The 24777-nt window shown below is 37.7% G+C and overlaps 1 protein-coding gene across 1 annotated transcript; it reads left to right on the forward strand.

Moving 5' to 3' along the window:
* The first annotated feature begins 1810 nt into the window (after window positions 1-1810).
* EIF3E (eukaryotic translation initiation factor 3 subunit E) lies at window positions 1811-24691 on the forward strand. The gene is made up of 13 exons (XM_074553377.1): window positions 1811-1970; window positions 3692-3806; window positions 6772-6889; window positions 9620-9662; window positions 10132-10236; window positions 12077-12202; window positions 13690-13814; window positions 14532-14658; window positions 16541-16642; window positions 17316-17425; window positions 22799-22901; window positions 23354-23488; window positions 24529-24691. Exons 1-13 carry the CDS (start codon window positions 1881-1883, stop codon window positions 24565-24567), a joined length of 1338 nt encoding a protein of 445 aa, XP_074409478.1. The 5' UTR covers window positions 1811-1880; the 3' UTR covers window positions 24568-24691.
* Window positions 24692-24777: the final 86 nt, after the last annotated feature.

Consider the following 24777-nt stretch of genomic DNA (forward strand, 5'->3'; position numbering starts at 1 on the left):
GTTTTCCTGATATTTTGCCTTGGCAGAGTATTGTTTTAAGTCTTATGGTCTTTCTCTAAAAGGCTCTTCCCAGCTAGTTCTTGACACCTTTTCACTCATCACTGTACCTGTTTCTTGCAGACAGTAATTCATCAGCTAAAACCAAGCACTGTAGGGGCCTGGGATGCTTCAGCATTTTGTAATGCTGAGGTTCTTCCACTGGCAGCTCTGCAATCTGACTGTCATGAGGAGAAACCAGTGGCAAGTTTGAACAGGCCTTGGTGAAACCCACTCTGTTATTATGGGAAAAACCATACAGGAGGATAGTATTCACCATTAGAGATTATCTATGTCATCAGTGATATGTAGGTATCAAAGTAAACAGTATCTACAACTACTATGAAAAATACTAGGCTATCTTGCAGATAAAAAAGGATTCTTTCTACAGATGATGTTCTTAGAAGAGTAGTATTAATACAAAATTACACATATCATAGACTTATACAGAAGTGTTAACAATTCAGTGTCATGTGAAGAATTACTTCATTCATGGTGCATGCTTTTTTCCCCTTACAGGGCATCATTAAGGTACAATGAAGTCTTACCTCTAAAAAACAGCCTGTCACATCCTTAATTCTGTAGCCTTTACATCTTTCTGTTAAGGTGGGGAGAACATCACTAGCTGAATAATGGCTTAATAAGTGTCAAGACCTTCTTATTCCTTACCTCTCATTTACATTTAAAACAAACCATCCAAGTCTAAAATTAACCGGTACTACAACTATACTAACTTGCTATTCCACATGAACAGCTATTGTAGCTACCGTAGACATAGTCTGTAGTTATGTGAATCACTAAACAAATCATTATGCCTCTGCTCATGAAAGGAAAAGTTTCCTAATGACAAAGGTTTTAGTCATGCTTTATGAGAATAGACGAGGCTTGACTCACTGAACTCAACTGTGTGTCCTGACAAAAGTCACTAGAAAACTTACAAAGTATAACAGGAAAAGAAACTTTTTATCTTTCTGGTGAGTTAACATGGTGAATCACAGAATTATTTAAACTGGAAAAGACCTCTATGATCTAGTCCACGATTAAACCATGTCCCTAAGTTCCACATCCAGACATTTTCTAAATACCTTCAGGGATGGGACTCAAGCACTTCCCTGGGCAGCCAGTACCAATGCCTCTTTACAATGGCCATAAGGAAGCTATAATCAAGCTATCAGCAGTATTACTGATTCTTCCATTTCTGTTGCTGAACTTAGCAAATACATTTCTGCACTTGCTTGGATTTCCCTGTGTAAGCCATTGTCCAGCAGCTCCCCAGCCTTTTCCCACCCTTATCTGGCACAGCCTCCCCACGCAGAGCTTGGAAACATGGCCAACATGGATGAACCCTTAACAAACATTTCACTGGGTGCTTCTCACTACCAGATTAGACCGAGAGCAAGTCAAGCTCACACACGACGCACAAGGTGTGGGGGCTGCACTCACAGCTCACAGCTGCTCTCGGGAGATGTTCACCCTCCGAAATCCCACTGTGCCCCAGGGTGCCCAAAGTGTCGCCCAGCATTTGCTCACGCGCTCCATCAGCGCCTTCACCCCACGCGAGCGCAGCCCCCGCACCGCGCGCTCGGAGCGGCCCCGGAGCCGCACTCGGAGCGGTCCCAGAGCGGCCCGGCCGCCGGAGCGGGGCGGGAAAGGGAGGGGAGGGGAAGGGAGGGTAAAGGGAAGGGAGGGGAAGGGAGGACGCGGCCATTGCCCCTTCCCTGGCCGCTGGCCGGGGCCCGCAGTGCGCAGACGCCGGCTCCCCGCCGCTGGGGGCGGGGCCGCGCAGGCGCAGCGCCCCCAAGAGCCGCGTCGCGCCTCTGCCTTTCCTTTCTCCCGGCTCCAAGATGGCGGAGTACGACCTGACCACCCGGATCGCGCACTTCTTGGACCGGCACTTGGTCTTCCCGCTGCTGGAATTCCTCTCTGTCAAGGAGGTGCGTGTCTCTCCTAAGGGTGGGGAAGCCGGCTGTGGGAGCGGGAAGGTGGTAGGCCCTGCTGCCAGCTGCCGGTGCTTCCCGTGGGCCTGGTGCGCCCTGGCCGGGGCTTCCTCCCGCGGGCCTGGGTGCTGCGCCGGCCGGGCGCGGCCCGTGGGGCATTCGGAGCCTCCGCAGAGAGGAGCTCAGGGCTCCTGTGCTGCGTGAGTCCAGGGACGAAGCGTGTGGGGCTGCCCGGGCAGGGACGGGAGCCAAGCCGAGAGGAGGCCTGTGGGAGCCGCTCCATGATCACGCCGCGCAGCTCCGCGGCCCCTCGCTTCCAGGCAGCGCGGACTTGCTGCGCTTTCTCCTTCTTCCAATTTGGCGTGGTGTCTTTCCTTCACCTATATTTGGAGAAAGGAGAAGTCAAAGCTCTCCCTTGCAGCCGCAGTCCCGCGGCGTGGGACGCCCTCGATAGCCCCGCAGCTCTTGGTGCTCGGGCCGTCCCGCAGCCGGAGCTCTGGGCCGTCTGTGCGGTTACGCCAATGATATACTAACTAATTTTAATCTGAAACCCGTGTCATCACGAGTTTGTGTTGGAAACAAATATAAATCCCTTCTGGAGTTATCTCTTGTTGGTCTTCTTCTGTATGTTTATAAGTTATATTGCTACAAAGAGCATAGTAATGCTAGAGATACCTCAGACGAGTACTTCAGATACTTTAGACTAAATTAATCAGTACAAACTATTTTAAAATGGGAGCGAAATGTGTAAAGTTATCTAAGTTTTGAATTTAAAGTACGTGTTATTTTAGCCTTTAGCTAGGAACTGTTAAACCATGCTTGCATTGAGACAACTTGACCTAGCCAGCTGTCATGTGTAGCATGTGGAGTTTGCTTAATGCCTCTCATCTTGGGGGCATTAGCATTTTTGTATCACCTGAAGTTAATTAAACAATTAATTTTGTGGTGTTAGTTTTGAACAATGCAATGTTCAGAGCTGAACTAAACTTCAGCAGATTCTGTATCTGAGATGTGCACAAATGTGGCATGGTGAGTTGTAATATGGCTCTTGTGCAAATATGTTTTTGAGGAATGTACCGGATTTGGCCCTTGCCTACATCTTCAACATCTAACAGCAGTTTGCAACTCTCTGATAAATTATGGAATATGAACTCTAAAAAACAATTTGAAAAGTTTAAAAGTACACATTCAATTACGTAGCTACTCTAAACTTGTTTTTATGCTGTAGACTTAGCAACATATTTTAGAATAATCTGCCATACAATTAAATTTTGAGTTTAATCCTGTGCATCTCTTCTGAAATCCACTTTAAGTAATTTAACTAGTCCTCACTGTTCAGCATTTTATTTTGTGGAAAGTATTCAGTACTTTAAAAGAAAAGTATGATTAAGGTTCTTTAATTTTTAAAATATGTGTGTAATTTTGCAATAGGAATTACTGTTTGTGTTAAGAGACTAGTAATAGTTACTTATAATTAACTTTTGAAGTACCTGCTTCCATAGATAGCAGGAAATATTTGATATTTTGTCAAGACTGAAAATGCAGAGGGGCTTTATAGTAAGTACTCTTAATGGCAGAGCAGTGAGATTTGATATTTAAAACAATTCGGTTCTACAGAAGTCCATAAACTGTGTCACAAAAGTAATACATAATATTAATTGAAACTTCATCACTATTCAAATTTTATGAACAGAATATGTTAATAATTCCTGTTTCAGATATACAATGAAAAAGAGCTGCTCCAAGGAAAACTGGATCTCCTTAGTGATACCAACATGGTGGATTTTGCTATGGATGTGTACAAAAATCTTTATTCTGATGAAATTCCTCATGGTAAGCTGCTCATTTAGATGTAAATCTTGTTTTTCCACTTTTCTGTCTAGCGTAATAAATAACTAGTGGTAATAGCTTGTTGTGTACAAAAACTGGAGTGCTGTTTAACTTCAGCATTACCCAAGGATGTGCAATACTGAGAAAAACAGAAGGCCCCAATCCTGAGAAGTTTGGGTTTGTTGGTCTGTCAGGAACTTCACCTTTGAGTGACCTCTTTGAGTATTTCAATGCTGGTTTGGTAATTTCAAGCACTTTAAAGGTGTTGCACTGCAACTGATGGAGGTGTAGTAGCTTTTCATCTCTCACATTAAACACCTGCATAATGATTTGGTGTTATTTGGTGACTTTTTCTTTAAAGCATCCAGTGTGTCAAGACTAGAGTTCCATTCTAAGTAATTCCATTAATTTGTCTGACTTTGGCTGATTTTTAGAGTTCGAGAGAGATTTTTCCTCAAACTCTTCCTGTGTTTTCCTCAATTTTGGCAATATAAGAATTGCTGCTTCTCCAGGAGAAAATAAATTTAAGATTATAATGAATGTGATCTTTTACTATTTTATCCATGATTTTGATAACTTCTCTGTTTACTACTTAAATTTCTATCATCTTGAGGAGCATTTGGGAATGGGGAGAAAATAGGTTATCTAGCTTTGTCTAATTTCCATTCTTTAGGCGTGTTTTGATTTTAACAGTTTTTCCCAGTTCTTTTTTTTTATGGGTTGTGTGTTTCAATTTTGCTCCTGACCTAGTCTTTCAATATCCACTGCCTTCCTATCTCTCCATCTGTTTTTCATGTTGGTGAATTCCTCACCTTTTTCTTAGCTATTGGGATGACAGTCTTTTTTGCCTGCATCTTAGGAGGAAGAGGCTTGGGTGCTGTTGCTTTCTTCCTCTGGGTCTTGCTCTTTTCAGGCTCTTGAAGCTGCAGAGATGGACACTCTTCTCTTTGGAAGGGAAGAATTGATAGGATGATGGACATGGGAGTCAGTGTTCTGGCTGAGTCTGTGCTGGCATTAGGTGGGCATTGCTATGGGCATGTGTACTGTGACATGTAGTGAGAACCAGGGGGCTTCACTTCTGTCATGTCAGTAACAGTTGTAATAATAGCTTCACCTTTAGGTTACTTAACAGTTCTACTGATTAAAAAAGTCAGGCTGCATCAAGGCTATAAAAAAAATCTCAGTGCTGAATAGGTATTCCTCTTTCTTTCCCTGCTTCAGCCTTTTAAAACTGTTGAATATTACTGTTATCTGTAGTAATTAGGGAGTAAAATACTTAAGTAGAAGTAAGCAAGACAAGAAATAGCATTCTAGCACACTTCCACAAAGTAGCTACTCCAAGTGTCTTCAGAATTCTCATCATAGCCAGTTACTTAAGCAGATTGTCTCAGAGTATAACTTCATAAGGTCACAGCTGCAAGAAAGTTGAATGAATTTTCTCCCTTGGAGAGCTCTGCCTTCATGAAAAATCAGAAATTTCCACACTTGTTTGAAAATACTATGAGAAAAACACTACATTTCTTAGGATTTTACCTCATCATTTTGGCAGGTTTTTTTGGGATTTCTTTTTTTTTTTTTAATAATGACTTACTGTTGTTTGATGTGTGGCTTTTATTCAATTAACATAAGCAGAGCTAGTTCTTTCACACATTGTTCAGGGTGCTTGCTTGCACAGCTTCCTATGCAAAGGCCTTCACTTCTGAGATCTTTCTGGTATGTGTCATCTTCTTGTAGCAGCGCTTGTCACAATGTATGCATGGACAGGTCCTTCTTACTTGTGGAATCGCTGGCATCGTTAGAAGTTTGCCCTATCCTTTTCTAAGACTTCCCTGTTTAAAATACTTAAAACTAAGTTCACTTACACAGTTATTATTAGAAATGTCCCTGCACGATTTATAGTTGCTTTTGTCTTGTCTTCCATGAGATCAACTTACAATTACACACCCAGGAGATGTCGCAGGAAAACATTTTCGTATTCTTAGTAAGTCAACTGAATGTTTTACTTTCATCTGTTTTTTCTTCCTCTTTTGTAATCTCAAGAGTCAGCTGCAGGTGGAGATAATTTCTCCTTATTGGAACACTTCCTGTCAGGCAAGTTGTTCTCATATTTAGGTTGGGTCACCATTATGGTGTTAGCCACCTTGGATGTCCTGTTCAAATATCTGTGTAGTCAAATCATGAACGAAATGTTGACTCTGTTCACCGTGGCATTAAGTGTTCTGGTGTGTGGCTCACTTTCACAGTTTCCTGCATTTATCTCCTGGGATTTTATCTTGGCTTCTCTGATCCCATGTGTTTCACATAGCCAAAGTCAGGGTGATTTTTCATTGTTTTTTTTTAAACATATACACTTTTCTAAATTTTAAGTCTTCGTTTTATTGCATTACTTGCACTTGGTGAGGAATTTGGGGTCTGTGTAAAATAATCACTCTAAAACTTTTAGTTGAATTTCCTAACAGCTTTTCATAAAGGACTTAATGTTTCCATTAAGCACAGAGTGTTCAAAATGGTAATTTTGCAGTTTTAGTTGCTTGAAGTTTTTCCTGTCAATTTTTAGTTAAGTATGCTCTAAATGTTCTTTCAGAACCTGATCATCAGTCAGAAGAAAATCAATCTTCGTGGTATCATTGGCTTGTTTACTTTTTTGCAAGTTTATTTGGAATAAGTGAACTTAGTTAAAGGCTGTTTCTCCCTTAATGGAAGCCTGAAGAGACCTTGTCTAATACAGACTCTGCTCCAACTGTACCTGCTCTCTGGTGGCCTCTACTCAGGAGGAAAAAAACCCCAAATGTTAGGAGTTTTTACTAAGTTACAGAGTTGTTATACACAGCTGGGTTTGAGGCTTGACTGAGAGGACAGGTGAGGTAGGAATTGGGAAGATGCATTCAGGTGTCAGCACCATGTAATTACAGGCTGGTTCATGTAAAAGCTTAAAGCATTCTATTTAAGTCTTTTTGTTTGTGTTCAGCTTTGCGTGAGAAGAGAACAACTGTTGTTGCACAGCTGAAGCAGCTTCAAGCTGAAACAGAACCTATTGTCAAGATGTTTGAGGATCCAGAGACTACGAGGCAAATGCAGTCCACTAGGTAATGTCTAACATAATTTGTCAGGATGGCTTGTTGGTACCTATCAAGTGTTGCTGCTGGGAATGCTTTCTGTGTAGTAACTGCAAGAAAGACATTTTTGTTTTCATACAGTATTTAAGTAGTGCTTGTGGTCAGGTAGCTGAAATTGCTGGACACAGTTTGCTCTTTTCAGTGCTTTTCCCTGTTGTGCAAAAGACATCTGTTGTTTTTAATGTTTGTGAATCAGCTTGTTACAAGTGACTGTCATCGTCCAGTGCAGTCCAGTCACAGGTTAATTTCTGTTTGGCTTTGATTTGGTTTATGGTTTTTTGAGGGAAAAAGAGGCTGAAACAGTTAATATTTTCTTCCAGAAAAGGTTATGGAGTGTCATATTAGTCTGGGAGGCCTGATGGATGAGCATCCTTTCATCCTCAGAGCACATCTTTCTTCAGTGTTTTCTATCCTTTTCCCACTTACTCTCTCCACCCCCAAACCATTCCAAGTTTTGGTGTAATGTTGTACTCAAGTCTTTTTAAGATGCATCCAATTTTTTTTTTAATTTTCTTATGGGAAGTAATTTAAGTAGAATGAGTTTGTCTGCACATTGTGTCTAAGACCTATCAAAGTTTCACCGTGGTTAAGCTTGAATTGGGCTCTGTAGGAAAGAATTCAGCTGTAGTCACTGAGGAGTAACTCCACCTTCAGCAGAGAGGTGGGCAGGCATTTGTTTGGCATAAATTACTCCTTGTTTCCTTTAGACAGGAATCACTGTTACTGCTGTTGTAAATGTGTTTGGCAAACTGGAATAATAATTGGATCCCTTCCTTCTTCAGCCTTACCTGCCCTAAAATTTTAAATAGAGCATACGGTATCAGACAGAACCTATGGCTTAACTTGAATTTGAAGGTGAAGCCTGTACTTGGGTTTATTGTTGGCAAGCTTTGTGCATCCACTGATACTGTAACAGTAGGAAGACTGTAACATTGCTTCTGAAATTTCTTAGAAAAGTATTGAATGTACAAACTCTTCCTTCTAGTTTGGAGAAATCTTTGGTGTGAATATACCTGTGATGCAGCTTTGAAAGTCTCAGTTACTATGGCAATTGAGCCTGTCTTAAAATTATTCAAATCTAATTGAATATACAGAGGTCTTGTCCAATTCTTGCTTTGCTTTTAGCCAGTTTTTTTTAATAATGATTAGCCTAGAAAAAGTTAGTAAAAAAGCAGCATTTCATGGGGAGTATGCTGTTACTTGATTTTGATTCACAAAAGTTGGTCAATAGTATGGACTTCAAATTGGAAATGCCTTTTTTGGGAGCAAGGGAGACAATACAATCAATAAATGCATGGAATGTAACTTGCCTAATGCTATAGAATATTAGCCCTACTGCTCATCTGCAGCAAGTTTTGGTTTAGAACTGGTATGTAATTTGTGTTTGTAAAATATCTGGAAACTTCACAGCTCAGAAGTTCTGGTTTTGGTTATTGGTGCAGGAGTAGTTCTGATCCAGATTATTGGGGTTAGATAGTAATAGGTAGAATTGGGCTGAAATATGTCCCATCTGTCTAGACCTGAGTAGTGTGCTGAAGATAGTAGAAACAAGTTTTGATTCTTTTGGGAATTTCTGCTGGTGATTTTAAATCTCTATCAAATTCAGATAGCTGCATATTATTGGGACTTGAGATCATGACTTTTGCTCCATGATGGCACTATTTGGAATATCCAGCCCTATTTGGAATATCCAGCCCTAGGAGATAAGGAGTAAAGGAGATTTGCAGGTAGCAGTTCAAGAATAAACTGAAACATTTCACTACTCTAAGCAACTGTTGGAGGACATTGACTTAAAAATTAAGGGAAGTGATACTCAGTATTCCTCATCCTCAAAGTATGTTTTACTGTAGCAAATCCATGAGTTTATTTAATTGCTTTCAGAGGTATGATTGAGGATGGTCATTCTTGGCTCACTTGGCAATTTGCCATTTCTCTGTAGAATCTTGTACTAGAAGTTCAATTAAACAAACTCAAATCTTTGCAGTCGATTTCAGAGTAAATGGGAAACTATTCTCTCTCATACCATTTTTACTGTGTCTTTATCTCGGGGAATTTGCAGCTTGCCTCCTGGAGGCTTCTCTTTGATATGAGTAATAATGCTTGCTCTTTTAGTATGAATGTTAAATAAAAAATAGTCTTCAGAGATGTGATCACATGAATATAGAAGTTAAGAACTTAGTAGTATGATTATGATTTATGGTTCTGTATTCTGCTCATATTGGCTGTGGTAGAGATATTTCTGTGATCCACTCTGTCTCAGTGCTAACAGGATAAGTTCTACTTCTATTTACTTTAGTCTTTGCCATTTTTTTCCCCCATCTGTTAAAAGCAAGGTTGTCTAGAGTAATTGCTTTGAAATTGGAACATGAGAGTGGGAAGAGCTCTAATTCAGAATTTAACTTTCATACTGAAAGCTAAGAATGCTATCAAATTTAAGACAACTCTCCACTCTTTCCTAACTGTAGTTATTGTTGCAGGTGGCATTCATTACTTAAAATTTGAATAATTTTAAGATTTTGAAACTACATGACACCAGTAATAGATGACTGCAGCTACTTTTGAACAAGTGGAAGAATTTTACATCAAATTCATGCTCACTTTGTTGTGTTTTACCTTTAAAATTGTGTTGCATTGTGTGGTGTTGCATGGTGGCTACCAATTGATTTTGTAAAAGCAGTGCTTTCTGTCCTTTTATTCTAGAGATGGTCGGATGCTGTTTGACTATTTAGCTGAGAAGCACGGGGTAAGTGTTGTAGCTGCTGGAATTCAGTTCTGTGGATGTCTGCCCAAAGTCCCTCACAGCTGACAGTGTTTTGACCAAGCATGGCCTAGCCTTTTGTCCTGTCTCCTGTCAATGTAGCTAATAGGTAGAATTCCTAATGCTTACATATTTAAGCCTTTGAACTTTTAATTTTTATAACAAAAAAAAAACTTAAAATGAATGCTGGCTTAGTAACTTAGATAACTAAGGTAACTTGGTAACTTAGATGTGCTTTACTTTGTAAAGCAAGATTTCACCTTTTTCTGGTATTGGTATAAACTTTCATTCTATGGCATGGATTGAGAATATAATAGTTTTCTATTGTCTTTTCCTATGTACAGTGTCTTTTGAAAAGCTACAGATTTCAAATCTTGCTCTACCATTAAAATCAGCTTGTGACAGCATGGTTTTTTTCCTAGGGAGTAAAAGCTTTTATTTTATTCCTTTTCAGTTTAGGCAGGAGTACCTAGATACACTCTACAGGTATGCAAAATTCCAGTATGAATGTGGTAACTACTCAGGAGCTGCAGAATATCTCTACTTCTTTAGGGTTCTGGTAAGTTTTGATTGGTTGTTGGTTTAGGATTTAGTTTTTGGTTTGTTTATTTGGTGTTATTTTCAGTGAAATACTTCAACCAGTAAATTGTCTATATCATTCTTGGCATATAATACTTTATAGCTTTTTGAGGTCATTACTGTATGCCAAAGTTTACAGTAATGGTTAATAATCATCTCTTGTTCAGCAATTCCATTATTTTCAAGTAGAATTGTTCTTTGAATTTGTATGTCTTGTAACATTTAATTATATAATACAATGAAGTGAATACTTGTTTTTAAGAATACTTGATTTTGTGCACAGATGTAGTCAACAGCAGTGAAAAGCTTGCAGGTGGGTTGAATGTAATTACTGCTAATGGGGAGCTGCCTGCTCCTTACCTGAACTCTGATCTGTCTGTCCTCTCTTGAATTCTGTGATGGATTTAAGAGTATAAGTCATCTCCCTATGAAATGTAGACAGCTCACATGATAAATGTAGAACCAGATCCATCATCTCTGAGGCAACTCTTTTCATCTTGTTGTAATTTAGATCATTTGGTACTGGTGGGAGTGAATTTTGAGAATAAAGATTTGATGTCTTGTAAGAATCCCAGCACAGTAAATTTATTGTTGGTGGTCAGTGAATGTGCTGCTTTACTAACAAATGGAAATTCAGAGTAACTGCTCGAAAATCCCGATAATGTAGCTGGAACAGCTGTGGTACCTAAAGGCAGTTATTATCTATTATTATCTAATTAAGTGATTTGGAACCAGCACAGAGCATGTGAACCTTCTCAGCTCAGTATCTACTAAACTGGCACCTGGGTTGCCTGGACGATACTGACTTGTGAGCAGTGTATCTCATAAATTTGTGTATGATTGTTGAAAACATGTAGTGGTTCATAGCTTGATACTCTTCCTTGCTAGTTTGTATTCCCATCTAAAGGTAATCTTAACTCTCTGAAATACTGTTGGAGTAAACCACAAAAATTTCTGTAATTGGCTGTAATTAAAGAAGGGAATTTGGGAAATGTATCTTTAATCAGAAGAACAGGGCTTAAAGTATGAATGAGTTGAATTATAAGTCTAAATTTTGATGCTAAAGGTGACTTTCAGTGTTACAGGTTCTTTTTATGTGCCAACAGGGGAAGTAGGTTTGTGGGCAACTGTCCTTAATTCCTCATGCCTTTTTTCTGGGCATAGCATTATGTTCTTGTATGTCAGTAACCTCAAAAAATGGAGTACTGATTTTTGTGCTGATAATAGCCTAGTGTAAAACTTGTGCTACTGATTCTGATGGGAAAAGATTTGTTTCAAAGCCCTGTGTGATGAAACATAGTCTGTGAAAGAACTATTGTAACCAGTCTAAGAGCAGAATTTGACATTGTGAATGGCATAGTGCAACTCATTCCTGTGTAAAACTAACACAGCTTGACCTCAGGACTACCCTTCCAGGGAGCAGGTTCAGTGCTGCCAAGTTGCAGTTCCACTGGACGTTATTGTAAGGGGTACAGTTCTGGACAAGGCATTAGCAGGAAGAGTATATATGAGTTCTTTAGGAACCTGCCTAGCAATAATCCTGTTTTATTAGCAGCAGCACGGATCTGTCTTTTTTTGACAGGATTTCCTAGTTTGTGTTTAAGAAATTTTACTACTGGTTTGTTTTTTTCCCATGTCTAAACTGTTTCTTTGGAAAAAATCCCTACTTAATTTGGAGAGTTAGGACTATGCAAAATTGGTATCTTGTAAGTGAAAAATACTACCAGAAAATACTGTTTGTAATTTTAAAAGTAAATAATAATTTTTAGCAATAATTTAAAATACTAAGAGTGTGACTTTGTTGCTATTGTTGAAAATAGGTTCCAGCAACAGACAGAAATGCTTTGAGTTCCCTTTGGGGAAAACTGGCGTCTGAAATCCTGATGCAGAATTGGGATGCAGCCATGGAAGATCTCACAAGACTAAAGGAGACAATAGATAATAATGTAAGTAAAATCTTGGACATCTTAGCAAGGTGAGAGGTTAGAGGTGTTAGTACTCAAGTAAAATCTTGGACATCTTAGCAAGGTGAGAGGTTAGAGGTGTTAGTACTCAAGTTTTATTATAAATCACTTGCAGTCTTATTTAGGAGTAGATTACCATGTTTTCACTTGATACTTTCTTATTGACTGTGGGAAAGTTGAAGGATGCTAGTGAAGAAATAATGAAACATTCTTTTTCAAATTGCTTGCCTCTTAACACCTTAGGTTCTCATCTGTATTTTCAAATATATTTCCAATAAACAAAGAAGTCTTAAGGATGTGTTTGAAGCCGAGGTATCATTGTGTGAAATTGCTGTTTAAATTCCAGATCCTTGTACTATTCATCTTCTGGAAGGAATAGAATGCATGTAAATAAACCATTTTATCTGATGAAGACAGTGCTTTTGATAGATACTGCAATCAGCTTATATTGGGAAACAGTTTTCAGCTAATTCAGCTTTCTTAACAAAGCTCTTTGAGTTCAGATGAGTACCAAGAACTTAAGGGGTGAGTGGAGCTGCAGGACTAATTCAGAGCAACTGATGAGATTAGGGACCTCTCAGTCTTCCTCTTTGCATGTGGAGCTTCACTGGCCATGTCAGATATGAAAGTTTCACTTTCCTGAACCAGAGTCTTGAGAAAAAAGTTTTTTTCTGTCCCCCAGTTGTTCCTTGTCTACGTAGCAGATAATTAGTGTTAAAAATTTTTCTTCTATAATTTTGTTGTCTTTATGATTCTGTATGGTTATAATGGACTACTTGACTTGTTTATTACACTCCCAAGAGGTTTTTAAGATTGAATCAGAGCAGTTTGTTGTCATGCTCTTCAGAGGGAGGATTACTTGTCATGTCAGTTCATCCTCAATATGTTGTTTTGCAGTCTGTTTGAAGTGCTGTTGAAATTTGGAGCTAATACAGGTACTTGGAGCTGAACCCTTGTTTGTCTGTTATCAGCGGGTTTAAATAAAGATAATTACTTTTTTTTTTTGGCTGAAAGGGATTATAAAATTTTATCATTGTCTGAGGGTTTATGGCAAAAATGTCTTGTGAGGATTTAGAAAGGAAGTAAAACAGAAAAGGTGAAAAAGGTAAGTAGTTACTCAGATCACATCTGAGGAGGGAATACAAGGAATTCAGAATTAAGAAGGGAAGTAACTTAGGTTGGTGTGGTGGTCTTGGAGAGCTAAAATGTCTGCTCTTACCATAAAAATGCAAATTCAGAAAGCAGTTTTGACTGTAATATTGGGAAAATCATCTTGCTTATATCTTTCAGTAGATTTATCATTGAGATGACAAAAAAGCTGGAGGTCAAACTCAGCCTGACAGTGATGACAGTTATAAAGAGCTGATGCAAAATCACAAAATTTTGGGCAATTACAGGTTTCCATGGATTAGTATTCAAACAAACTTTGTGCTTTGTTTGACTTGAACCAATGTTATGTTTTCTCCTAGTCTGTCAGCTCTCCACTGCAATCTCTTCAGCAAAGAACATGGCTCATCCACTGGTCTTTGTTCGTGTTTTTTAATCATCCTAAAGGGAGAGACAACATCATTGACCTTTTTCTCTATCAGCCACAGTAAGTTGTGTTGTACCGTCTGAGGGGGGGCCTTTAAATGAAATTGAAGGCAAATGATAAATATGCAAGCTTGCTGAGTTCAGGGCTGCAGGGTGAAGGTATTGTTCTATTCTGATTGTAGAAAGCTATTTCAAAAGATTCTTGGGAAATCCCAGACTAAAAATGAAAATTGAAACACTGTATTTATTTGTGAGAGGATTGACTTACATGTAGATCTAGCAGTCCTTGTTGCTCCTTTGAATGCTCTCTGATAGCTTGATGCTTTTCTCATGTTGTGGCACCCAAAACTGCACCCAATACCAAGATGGGGCTGCCCCAGTGCAGAGCAGAGCAGGACAATCCCCTCCCTTGCCCATCTGGTGATTCTGTGCCTGATGTCCACCTAGACACAGTTGGCCCTCCTGCCTGCCAGGACACACTGTGATTCACATTCAGCTTGTTGTTGACCAGGAGCCCCAGATCCCTTTCTGCTCTCCAGCCTCTGATTCCCCAGTCTGTACATAGATCCAGAGTTGCCCTGTTCCAGATGCAGAATCTGACACTTGCCCTTGTTATGCTTAATACAGTTGGTGATTGTCCGGCCCTCTGACTTTTGTCGGGCTCTCTGCAGGGCCTCTCTGCCTTTGAGGAGTTGAGAGCTCCTCTCATTTTAGTGTCATCAGCAAACTTCAGTATACCTCTGAGTTCTGAATCTTACATACATTTTTTTCTTTCTAGATATCTCAATGCAATTCAGACCATGTGCCCACATATCCTCAGATATTTGACTACTGCAGTCATAACAAATAAGGATGTTCGTAAACGTAGACAAGTGCTGAAAGATCTAGTCAAGGTCATTCAGCAGGTAAGGACTACAGTTTCTGATATTTTTTGCCTCTTCTAGTAACGTATCAGGGTTAGGATTTGAGGTATTTTGATATTTGTTTTTTGTCAGTGAGAGTTTTTACTGAAGTAAAATGCATATCAGTCAGTGGAAGGATGGAATAACTTTTTTCTCCTTTCACGTACATGTCTACTGCATGTACACATACGTGCAGTAGAGTATGCATGCCATTCTTACTTTCTATATTACTAAATGCTGAAAATTCTGTGGGATGTGAAATGGCTTTGGATCTGATTCTTTTTCAACTATCTGTACAGTGAATTGTTTTATGAATAAGAGTTCTTTCTTACATTTCAAAGCTGCTGAATTGTGTGTGTTGATTTGAGTTCACATGCTTTCTCGTGAAAATGGTTCTGTTGTCACAGTGACATGAGGATGGAGATACAGAGAAAAGCAATAAAAGAGTTGCTTGGTAGCAATCAATTGGGGTTTAAGGCCCGGATTTTTATCTGAAATCACCAAACAACTTGTATACAAACCAGTGCACTTCAAATACTTGATAATGTTGTGAGTAATAAATATTGTATCTCTGTGTGTATATATATAAATATGACAGTACAGTTATTATAGGCTAGTAGTCAGTTTTAACCACTTCAAGCATTTGGGAAACTACCTGTGCAAAGCACAGTCAATGCAAAGATCACATTTTAGCTACAACTTAATGTTTTTAAGCATTAGTGCTCACAAAAGGCACCATAAGCAATAAATCCGTGATTAGTCTTGTGACTCAGCTTTTATCTTTATCTAAAATCTGATTGTGACATTGAGTTTTTAATAGAATATGAATTTCTAATACTTGAAGTAACATGTTACAACTTCTTGCTTTTGTTTAATCTTGCACACCATTAGGGAATTCCTTTTGAAAATACCAGACTGGGCTTTTGGTTTTGAAATCACCTGTCAGATTTCTTGGTACTCCTCTAACTCTGTATGATTCATGATATTAAATGATGATGTGGTAGAGGTTTTATAGATTTTAAATAACTCGTGGTGCTGCTTTAGTAGTAGTAAAAGATTGTTTAAACTTGCAACATCTTTGCAAGTATTGAACTGATAAGTATGCGTTCTATGACCATTTTGCAAATAATGGTTAACAAGTGCAATTCTGATGTGAAAAACATGTATAGAACTGAATTTTAAATCTAAATAATGAGATTGTAAGTACAGTTCTTTCGGGAAGGAAAAAATAACTGATCCGGAAAGAAAAATATCTCTTAGGAATTCCCTTAGTCTGTTGATTTTACTGTATGCTAAAGCAGATACTGATACATACTGATTTAAGCTGGTTTATAATATGCATTAAAAACACTTGAAGGGATGTTTGTTACACTTGAATTTACACAATTATATATAGATGTAGCGTTATCTCTCCCTGGTAATTGAGAAAGTTGAGTAACTTCAGTAATACCGAAGTAATTAGTGTATAGAAAGTAGCATTTTTGGTTAGCTATGTTGTCTATGAAAATCGAATTATCATTCAGTTTCAAATATGAAGGATTTGATGTTGGAGTCATCTTTGAAATCAGAATTTAGGAAGACTATTCCATCTTACTTTATGAAATTTGGAGGTTTGATACAGAGACAGCTCTAATCTCTTGACTGTTTCCTAGCCCAAAGATTGCAGCATTAAATGCTGAAGGTGAAACTACACCTCTGGTTGTTTTACCAGACTATTGGGAGGAAGCATATTTATGTAGCTTTTATAACAGGAATTTGGAAGTTTGGCCTTTTTTTAAGGTGATACATGGGCTTGTTTCCACTATTAATTTTTTTTTAAGACTCTAAGGAATGCATGAGTGACCACATGGCCTTGATTTCTGATGTTGTTCCCAATTTTTTATAGGAGTCCTACACATACAGGGACCCTATCACAGAGTTTGTGGAATGCTTGTACGTTAACTTCGATTTTGATGGAGCGCAGAAGAAGCTGAGAGAGTGTGAAACAGTAAGACTTAAAATATTTTTAAGACTCCTTTTCCTTTAAGTAAAGACCTCTAAAATTCACAATGGACTGCTAATTTCTTTGAGGTGGTCTTTGATTACATTGCCAGTGTTTTCTGATAAACTTAAATTCATGATTGGGTGGTATTGGGTTTTATGACAACTCATTTTGTAACACACGTGACTTACTGTTAAGAATACAGCTTTAATGTTGTAATAATGTTATATTTAAGAAGTTCTAGAAGAAGAAGCAAATAGGTAATCATGCATTTGGCTGAGCTTCAGGTGTTCCATTAAACTCTGAGAAATGCTTGAAGAAAAGCTCAGATTTGCCTTTTGTTTTGAAAGATGAGTGGGGAGTCAAATTTTGTGTTGAAAGGATCTTCAGTAGTAAGGGCAGCAGTAGAGTTTGACCTTCAGTAGAGTTACAGCCTTACTCTCTTCTTGAGTCAGACCTCAGTGATCACATTAGCATGCAATTTAAATTTAGTAAGATGCTGAACAATGAAGAATATTGTTTGTCCATAGCGCTTTTGCCACATCTTTGAACATAGCAGTAATGTTTTTAGGTATACTGTGGGCTGCTCATAGTTATTGGCATTATTTACTAGCAGTGTCTACCAGTACCTTTCTACTCACATGTTTGCTCCTTGTTCCCTTTCTGCTGGCACGTGCAGGTGCTTGTGAATGATTTCTTCTTAGTGGCGTGCCTTGAGGACTTCATTGAGAATGCCCGTCTCTTTATATTTGAGACTTTCTGTCGCATCCATCAGTGCATCAGCATTGGGTAAGAGAATGTCTTTATTCCTCAGTTCAGAAAATCAGTCATGGAGGGCAGTTTGACAGACAGTGCAAACTTCAGGAAGTATTCAGTTGTCAGGTGAAATCCTAACTGGAATCTCATTTGCATAGTATTCTTTCTAGTTTTATAACTCTAATGTGATGTACTTGAATTATAATTATACTTCAGAATTTAATTATTGTGTTTAACTTTAAAACAACCCTTCTCTACCACCCCTAGTCCCCCCAGACAAGCAGTACTTTCAAGCTACAACTGCTGTGATTTTAAGTGGGATCTCTGCTGAGTTTAATGGGAACTTTCATACCCAGTGTCACCAAAGTCCTGGTGGAAATACCTCATTTGGGCCTCAATTCCACATGTTGAGATAGTGTTAATATTAAGTAAATACAAACTGCAAATACAATAACTGCTTAAATTTATTTTTATTTGGTAGATACAGATACCCATGTGTGTCTTATAGATATGTTCTTTGACATTTATTGAATCACATTGCCTTTTTTGTTAATTAAATAGAAAACAATGGATTTAATTCCTGGTGACACAAAGTGATTCAGCTGTAAGAATTGTTATTAGCAAATATGTCTGTTGGTTATTCACATTTATTTTATAAATGCAGGCTTTTCAAATTAATCAGGTCTGATGCCTCTTATATATATATATATATATGTTTAAAAAAAAAACGAAATGAGAAGATATTATGTGTGCTTGAGATCTTTTTCCACTTGGCCTTTGCCCACATTTCCCTTATTTCCACATCCTTAAATTAAAAAGGAGGAAGTGAAAAACTCTGAATGCTATAAAAATCTCACTGGTAGAGAGCACTGCAGAGATCTTTGAGACAGGAGAAATGAAGGCTGTTGAATTGATCAAGTTTAATGCAGTCTTCTTACTAGCTCATATCCAGAGCAAATAAGTGCATCTAGTCCTCTGAGGAAAGGATTTAACACTGCCTGATTTCAAAGGAAAGGATTTGAGAGAAAATTGTCTTAGTACTGCAAACTTCTTCGAAGGATTGCTTTTTTTTATGAATAGGTATAGTTGGAAAATGGACTGATTCTTAATACTTTTAATCTTTAGTCACTGGCTGATGTTTGTCTTCATTGCCTTTGGAAAAATTTTTATCCTTTGTATCAGCTTAAAATAGTGGCTTTGATGTAGAAGGGGAGCAGTGAATTTGAGCATTTTAAGTCAGCTCTAGTGTATTGGGTTTAAGCATACAGTCCTAATAGGAAATGGAACTGCATTCTGTGAGCAGAACTTTTCCATACTTAATATTTGTTTTTATAAGAGGGCTAATGCTTTGTCTGAAATCACTTAAAGCAGAAGTACTGCATGGTTAGGCATAAGGGGGGCTTGAATTAGTATTTGGAAAGGAGAAAAACCCATGTGTATAGTGGTCTTAAAAGATGGGTTTCTGGGGAATTTAAAATCCAATAGTGTCTTGCTGTTTCTTAGAAGTCTTTTTTGTGGTGTGAATACTGCACATTTTCAAGCACAAGTTTTCAATGAAATTAGATGTTTAAGCTTTTTTAGCTAGAGACTAGATGGCTTTCTAAGAAGTCTCTCTTACCTGACTCCAGTCAACGAGCAAACACTCTGCAGTCTGTATGTTACGAATTTTTCAAGTCCTGTATCAAAAGATATCGATAAACTGTGTGCAACATACCAATAATTCATTATGGCAAAAATTGCAAGCTCTATCAAATTTTGTGGTAGGTAATTGCCATTTATTTTGTTTTTATTACTTATAGTTCATATTTTTTGTGCTGTGTATGATATTTCAACTTTGGGTATGATAAAAAATGTAGTTGACTGTCCTTGTCATGTGTAATTCCTAAATATAGGTAGCAGTGTCCTTTCTTTATAAGCATTATAATGTGTTCTGAGGCAAGTGATAGATTTGGAGTTGAGACATTTATCTCAGTGTGGCATGGACATTTCTACCACATGCCCCTAAGTTAATTGCACATGGAATCAGTCATTAGTAATGAGGTGGTTCTCAGTAGGTCGTTGTGTGTTTAATTATGGGTATCAGCCTTAAATTTCGTTGCAAGCTGTAACAATGATTATATTTGAGCTGATGAAATAAGGTACATAATTATTTCTTAGTGTATTTGAATTGCTTTTGAAGAAATTAGCCAGTTGAAATGAATGTTGGGCTGAGACATAGTTCTTGCATTTTCTTGTTCACAAGTGATTTCCACTGCTAATCCTGGAGCAAAAAATGAAATGATTGTAGCACCGTGCTTGATGAGTAGTGCTTAGCTATTCAGAATGGTTTTGAAAACAGTAAGAAACTTCTTTATATTTGTTTTATCAGTTGCAACTTAAAGTTTGCACATCCTAAATAACCCTGCGATTGGTTTGCTGTTTGAAATATCATGTTTATCAGAAGTAATAGATGATGCTAATTCTGTTTTAGTTTGATATACTTGTGTTTAATTGGAGAGCTGAATATGCTTCATTCTTCTTTTGTACTGCACATACATGAAAACTATATAAGATGGACTTGTTCATATATGAGCATGTGGGGAATTCAGCTTGCCTTTTAAGTAAATGAAAACTTAAGGAACACTAGCCCTAGCATGATCCAAATAAGTGAATTTCCTTCAATAACTAGGGGACAGAAATTATTTAAAAGTCTGCCATTTGAATTTAACTCTAACTTGATATTGTAGACCATTCTTTAAATTTTAATAGTATTTCATTATAATTGACTTGATTTGTATTGAATTATAGCAGGAATCTTTATAAACAATGGTAACCTATAATACAGATTGTGTTGCATCCTTTCCTTAATATCAGTGATGTTAATATGTATTTGTAAATCTAAATGTGTCACTATTACTTCAGCTGTCAAACTTGAATGAGGCTAAGCTGTATTTTATATCTCAAGAGTTTTAAATACATGTTCTAATTGTGATAGGAGAATAGTGGTGTTTGTTACAGAATTGTAATCAGGATAGATCTTCTGTGCTTTTTGCTCTGGAAAGATAGAGAATACTTTTTTGGTCATGTGTGTTACTTTACCAGGAAAATACCTCTATGTTATACATTCATGCACTTTTGGTGGTCCTGGCTGCTTCAGTGTAGGCTGCAAGGAGAGACTCTTAAAAGGGAATCCAGTTGCCCCAAGTACTAGAGGAAGGTTATCTCTTGTGTCAAGATGTGTTAAAGTTCTAGGTTTTTAATAGATTTATTCCTTATTCAGTGGAGGATACTTGCTACCTAATAACATCAGTTATTTTGTACTAAAATTTAAACATTGTGTAAGTCTCAAAGCTACAAGATGAGATAAAACAGATTTTACGTCCTTTTTGCTCTGTCATTTTCATTCTCTGATTTTCAAGTTTTCCAAATACATATGCAGGAAAATAATACTTGTGTAGTGTTACTACTGTTGTGTTGCTACATATATTTTGTATGTTTGTTCCAAAACACTTTTTAGTTGAAAAAAAATCCACTTCTCAAGCAACTGAGCTAGTAGGAAAATGTAGATATAATAGAAAAAGGTAAAATTATTTGCTAGTAACAAATGCAAAATACTTCATAGTTTCTGGCTTGGAATGATTCTCTAGACATATATGCCCTCTTACTCTCTAATTACATGAGAACTGTGTTAAGGAAAAAGGAAAGTGTAGGTGCTGTAGATTGGAAGTGATCTGGTTTGATCTCCTGTGAACCCAGTTGCAGCTCTGAGCAGGTCCCACAGCAGTATTCCATTATGCTGCTTAGTCAGGAATCCACAAGTAAATCCTCCTGTCTGCATCAATGGAGGTTCCACACTGTAATCCCAAAGCTGGGTTGCTTAATCTCCAGTGTAGTGGCAGTAGCCTTTCTTGTGGTCATCTGGAAGGGAATTTACTTTATCTAAATCTTACTAAGGCTTTTAAAAGAGAAATGTGAGAATTATACTCACCCCCTTGTACTTGCAGTTTAAAATGTCTTTAGTTTCAAGTCAAATGCTTAACATCACTGATTGGGGGTAATAAAATTATTGAACTTTTTTTTGTATTGAAGTGTCTCATGTTCTGTCCAGGTGACTGATAATTCCACAAAAATTTCCATGCCTGATGTCTTCTGCTCTCTTCTGCCTTTATAATTGCTCATTCAAACTCAGATTAAAAGGTCTACTGGAACAGTAGCAACTGGGTTTGGGTTTTACTTCCCCTTACTTTGCCAAGTTCAAACACTTGTTACCCATTTGTGTTCTTATTTTGCTGAAGTGAGTCAGTGTAAGTTCAGTAATTTAAGTAACTTTGGGGTTTTTTTTTTCTATTCACTTCATGTTTATCTGTGGAAAAACTGGAATTTGCCTTTATAGCTGGGAGAAAGGTGAAAGATCAAGATCGTATAGGAGAGACAACTCTATAAAGAAGTGTATGTAGAAGTCCAGTCAGGTAGATGTTATAAAGTAGTTACTTGATGCAAATAATCATCAAGAAAAAAATCACTTTTTCAGGTGGAGAAAAAGATGTTTAGGCAAGATTCTGTAAAATGGTGAGAAATTGACCTCTTGTGCAACTCATTGTAGTCAGCTGGCTTTTTAGTCATGCCTGTAGCCTTTACCTCATGTTTGTTACCTTAGTCTGCAAGCTGATGGAAGAATGAGCGTTACTAATGCCCTGTGTGAGCCAGCTGCCAGCAGGAAGCTGGAGGAGTTAGCTGGAAAGCCACAGGAAGCACTATTAGGAGGGATTATTCCTGGACAAGAGTGTTTGTTCGATTAAGAGTTTTCCTTTCTCTCTTTTCCCCCACCTTCCTTCCTTGAAGTTGCAAGAAGTTCTAACATACTGCATCTGTCATATCTTCTATACCAAGCTCTGTCTCATGGGTCTTGTTCCTGAATTTTGGAGAGAAATTTTCTTATTAAACGTATTTTTTCTACTAGGTAATCTATACTTTCTTGACTGCTGATTACATTTAAGCAAGAATAAAAGCAGTTCAGTTGACCTTTTTTTTTTTTTTATAGTGGTGGTGGTTTTATGCTAATAGTGAAATTACTTAAATGACAGTTTTCCCAAGAATGTTTGTGTAGACAAGGTTTAATAGGAAAATAGGATAACTGTGCAGGTCATGATTTACAAGCAGTGTGGTGTAGTTCAGAATGAGTAAGTATACACTTTGGGATATGAATTTCTTATTTGCAGTGGAGGTGGGAGATGGGCAGGAGAGCCTGTATGTAATTTCTAAGTCATTTCAGTCCAGTTAAAGTAAGCTTCCCAGCTATGCAGTATTTATTGAATCTTGGACTGTGCTGTATTTTGTGTTGGTTTGACTTGTATTCCATAGTCCCTTGTTATGTTTACCAACATCAGAGATTTTAATTTGCCATTTAATAAGTTGTTTATCTTTTAGTATGTTGGCAGATAAGCTGAATATGACTCCTGAAGAAGCAGAAAGATGGATTGTCAATCTGATCCGGAATGCGCGATTGGATGCCAAACTGGATTCCAAGCTGGTGAGGCTGATCATTGAATCATGGAGTGGCTTTTGTTGAAGGACTCTAAAGACTGTCTGGTACAACACCCCTGCAGGGACAGCTCCCCCTGTACCAGGTTGCTCAGAGCCTCATCCAGCCTGGCCTTAAACACTTCCAGGGATGCAGCACCCACAGTTTTTCTGTTCCACCCTCACAGTAATCTAATCGAAACCTGCTCTCTTTTCATTTTAAAGCCAGATGGATCCAAGTGAGTTTGTTGAGTTTTTAATTAAATTTCTTTTACTTCATGGGCAAAGAAAAATAATAGAAAAAAAAAACTTTCTGTTCCCAGATAAACTGTAGTGGATTTCATTTATTGTGTTTTGTGCTTGTCTGTAAGACCTGTGAAAGTTCTGAAAGCAGAGTATTACATTAAAGATCCTTGCATGCTGAGCAATTGTTAAATTTATTCTGTCTTTGCTGGGTTTTAGGGCCATGTAGTCATGGGCAACAATGCAGTTTCACCTTATCAACAAGTGATTGAGAAGACCAAAAGCTTGTCTTTTCGTAGTCAAATGCTGGCTATGAACATTGAGAAGAAACTGAATCAGAGTGGTAGATCTGAGGTCAGTATAAGTTTTGTTTTTCTGAATTCTTGCCTTTTTAAGAGATTATTTTAAGTATAATTCTTAACCTATGCCTTAATTCACCAGGTGTGCCTACTTCTACTTCTAATACTAGGAATTATGTTGGAAAAGACATAGTGACCACAAACACAGTGCTTCTTCCTTTAGCCTTTCTCTTCATCATTAGATTTTATTCTGTTGCATAACTGTTTGTCATTTGCTGCTCTGCTTCTTTTAAATGGTCTCCTTCACCACTAGGAAAGAGCAGATTATGAAGTGTGACACTTGTGAAAGTAGTTATAATGCTTTTCCAAGTGAGTTGTACTCAGAAGTATTGTCGGTGCATATGTGGTATTGAAAGGAGAACGAATGGTGCTTAAGACTGGAATATGGAGGAAGAATTGTGCAAAACCCTAACTGTTAAATCTGTTAAGTGAAATTCTAGAAAATGTAGTTGTCATTGAAAGGTTTAAGTAGAACCAGTGAAAATGAGAAAGTAGGCTAGATCATCTGGTTTTGCTTCCCTCCATATTATAATATGAGAAGCTGTGTGAGGCAGAACAGCACTGTAATGGGGATGGCTCTGAGGCCCAGCCATACATCTTTAAAACAAACAAAAATCAGAGCAAGCTACACAGTAAAAGAGCTTAAACATTATAAGTTTTATTGTGCTTCCTCAGTGCTTGGCTGAAATACTGGTAGAAGTTGGACAGGCAGTGTTGCACTGTTTTATTCTGTTAATGGGAAGTTTTGTGAAACTTGTGTATCGCTGCTTTCTTTTAAAAATATAGCTGAGAAATTATTCCTATCTTTATATTGGGATCTTCCAGAATTTCTCCCTTTTGAAACTACTAGCTTGGAGGACTCTAGCTGTACAACTCAATTACAGTATTTGTGTCTGGTATGTGAACACTTGGCTTTAATCTTGTAGGGTATCCTTCATTATTAGCAATATTCCCACTGTTTAAATTAATGTGTTATACATTTCAGTAAGTATTAGGTAATATAGTAATTTCTTTTAATCTTTATTCATTTTTTAGGCACCCAACTGGGCTACTCAAGACTCTGGATTCTATTGAAACACTTCTGCAGTGGGGACGAATCTGTTTATTTGACTAAAAAGGCACATAAATATGTAACCTTTTTGAGAAAAGTAATTATGTGTTAGCGCTTATGTTATTTGAATAAAATTGGCTACTTTTATCAGTCTGTGTGTGTTTGATTTAAATAGATTCCTATGTTTTCTAAGGACTTCTTAACATAATAGTATTCTACAGCATTTTTGATCA

Source organism: Zonotrichia albicollis, chromosome 1 (assembly GCF_047830755.1).
Source record: "Zonotrichia albicollis isolate bZonAlb1 chromosome 1, bZonAlb1.hap1, whole genome shotgun sequence".
Classification (NCBI taxonomy): domain Eukaryota; kingdom Metazoa; phylum Chordata; class Aves; order Passeriformes; family Passerellidae; genus Zonotrichia; species Zonotrichia albicollis.

Coding starts and splice junctions, on each gene's coding strand:
- EIF3E (XM_074553377.1), top strand. CDS start 1,881: ATGGCGGAGTACGACCTGACCACCCGGATCGCGCACTTCTTGGACCGG. Junction 6,890..9,619: donor AGGCAAATGCAGTCCACTAG/GTAATGTCTAAC, acceptor CTTTTATTCTAG/AGATGGTCGGATGCTGTTTG. Junction 13,815..14,531: donor CTTTTTCTCTATCAGCCACA/GTAAGTTGTGTT, acceptor TTTTCTTTCTAG/ATATCTCAATGCAATTCAGA.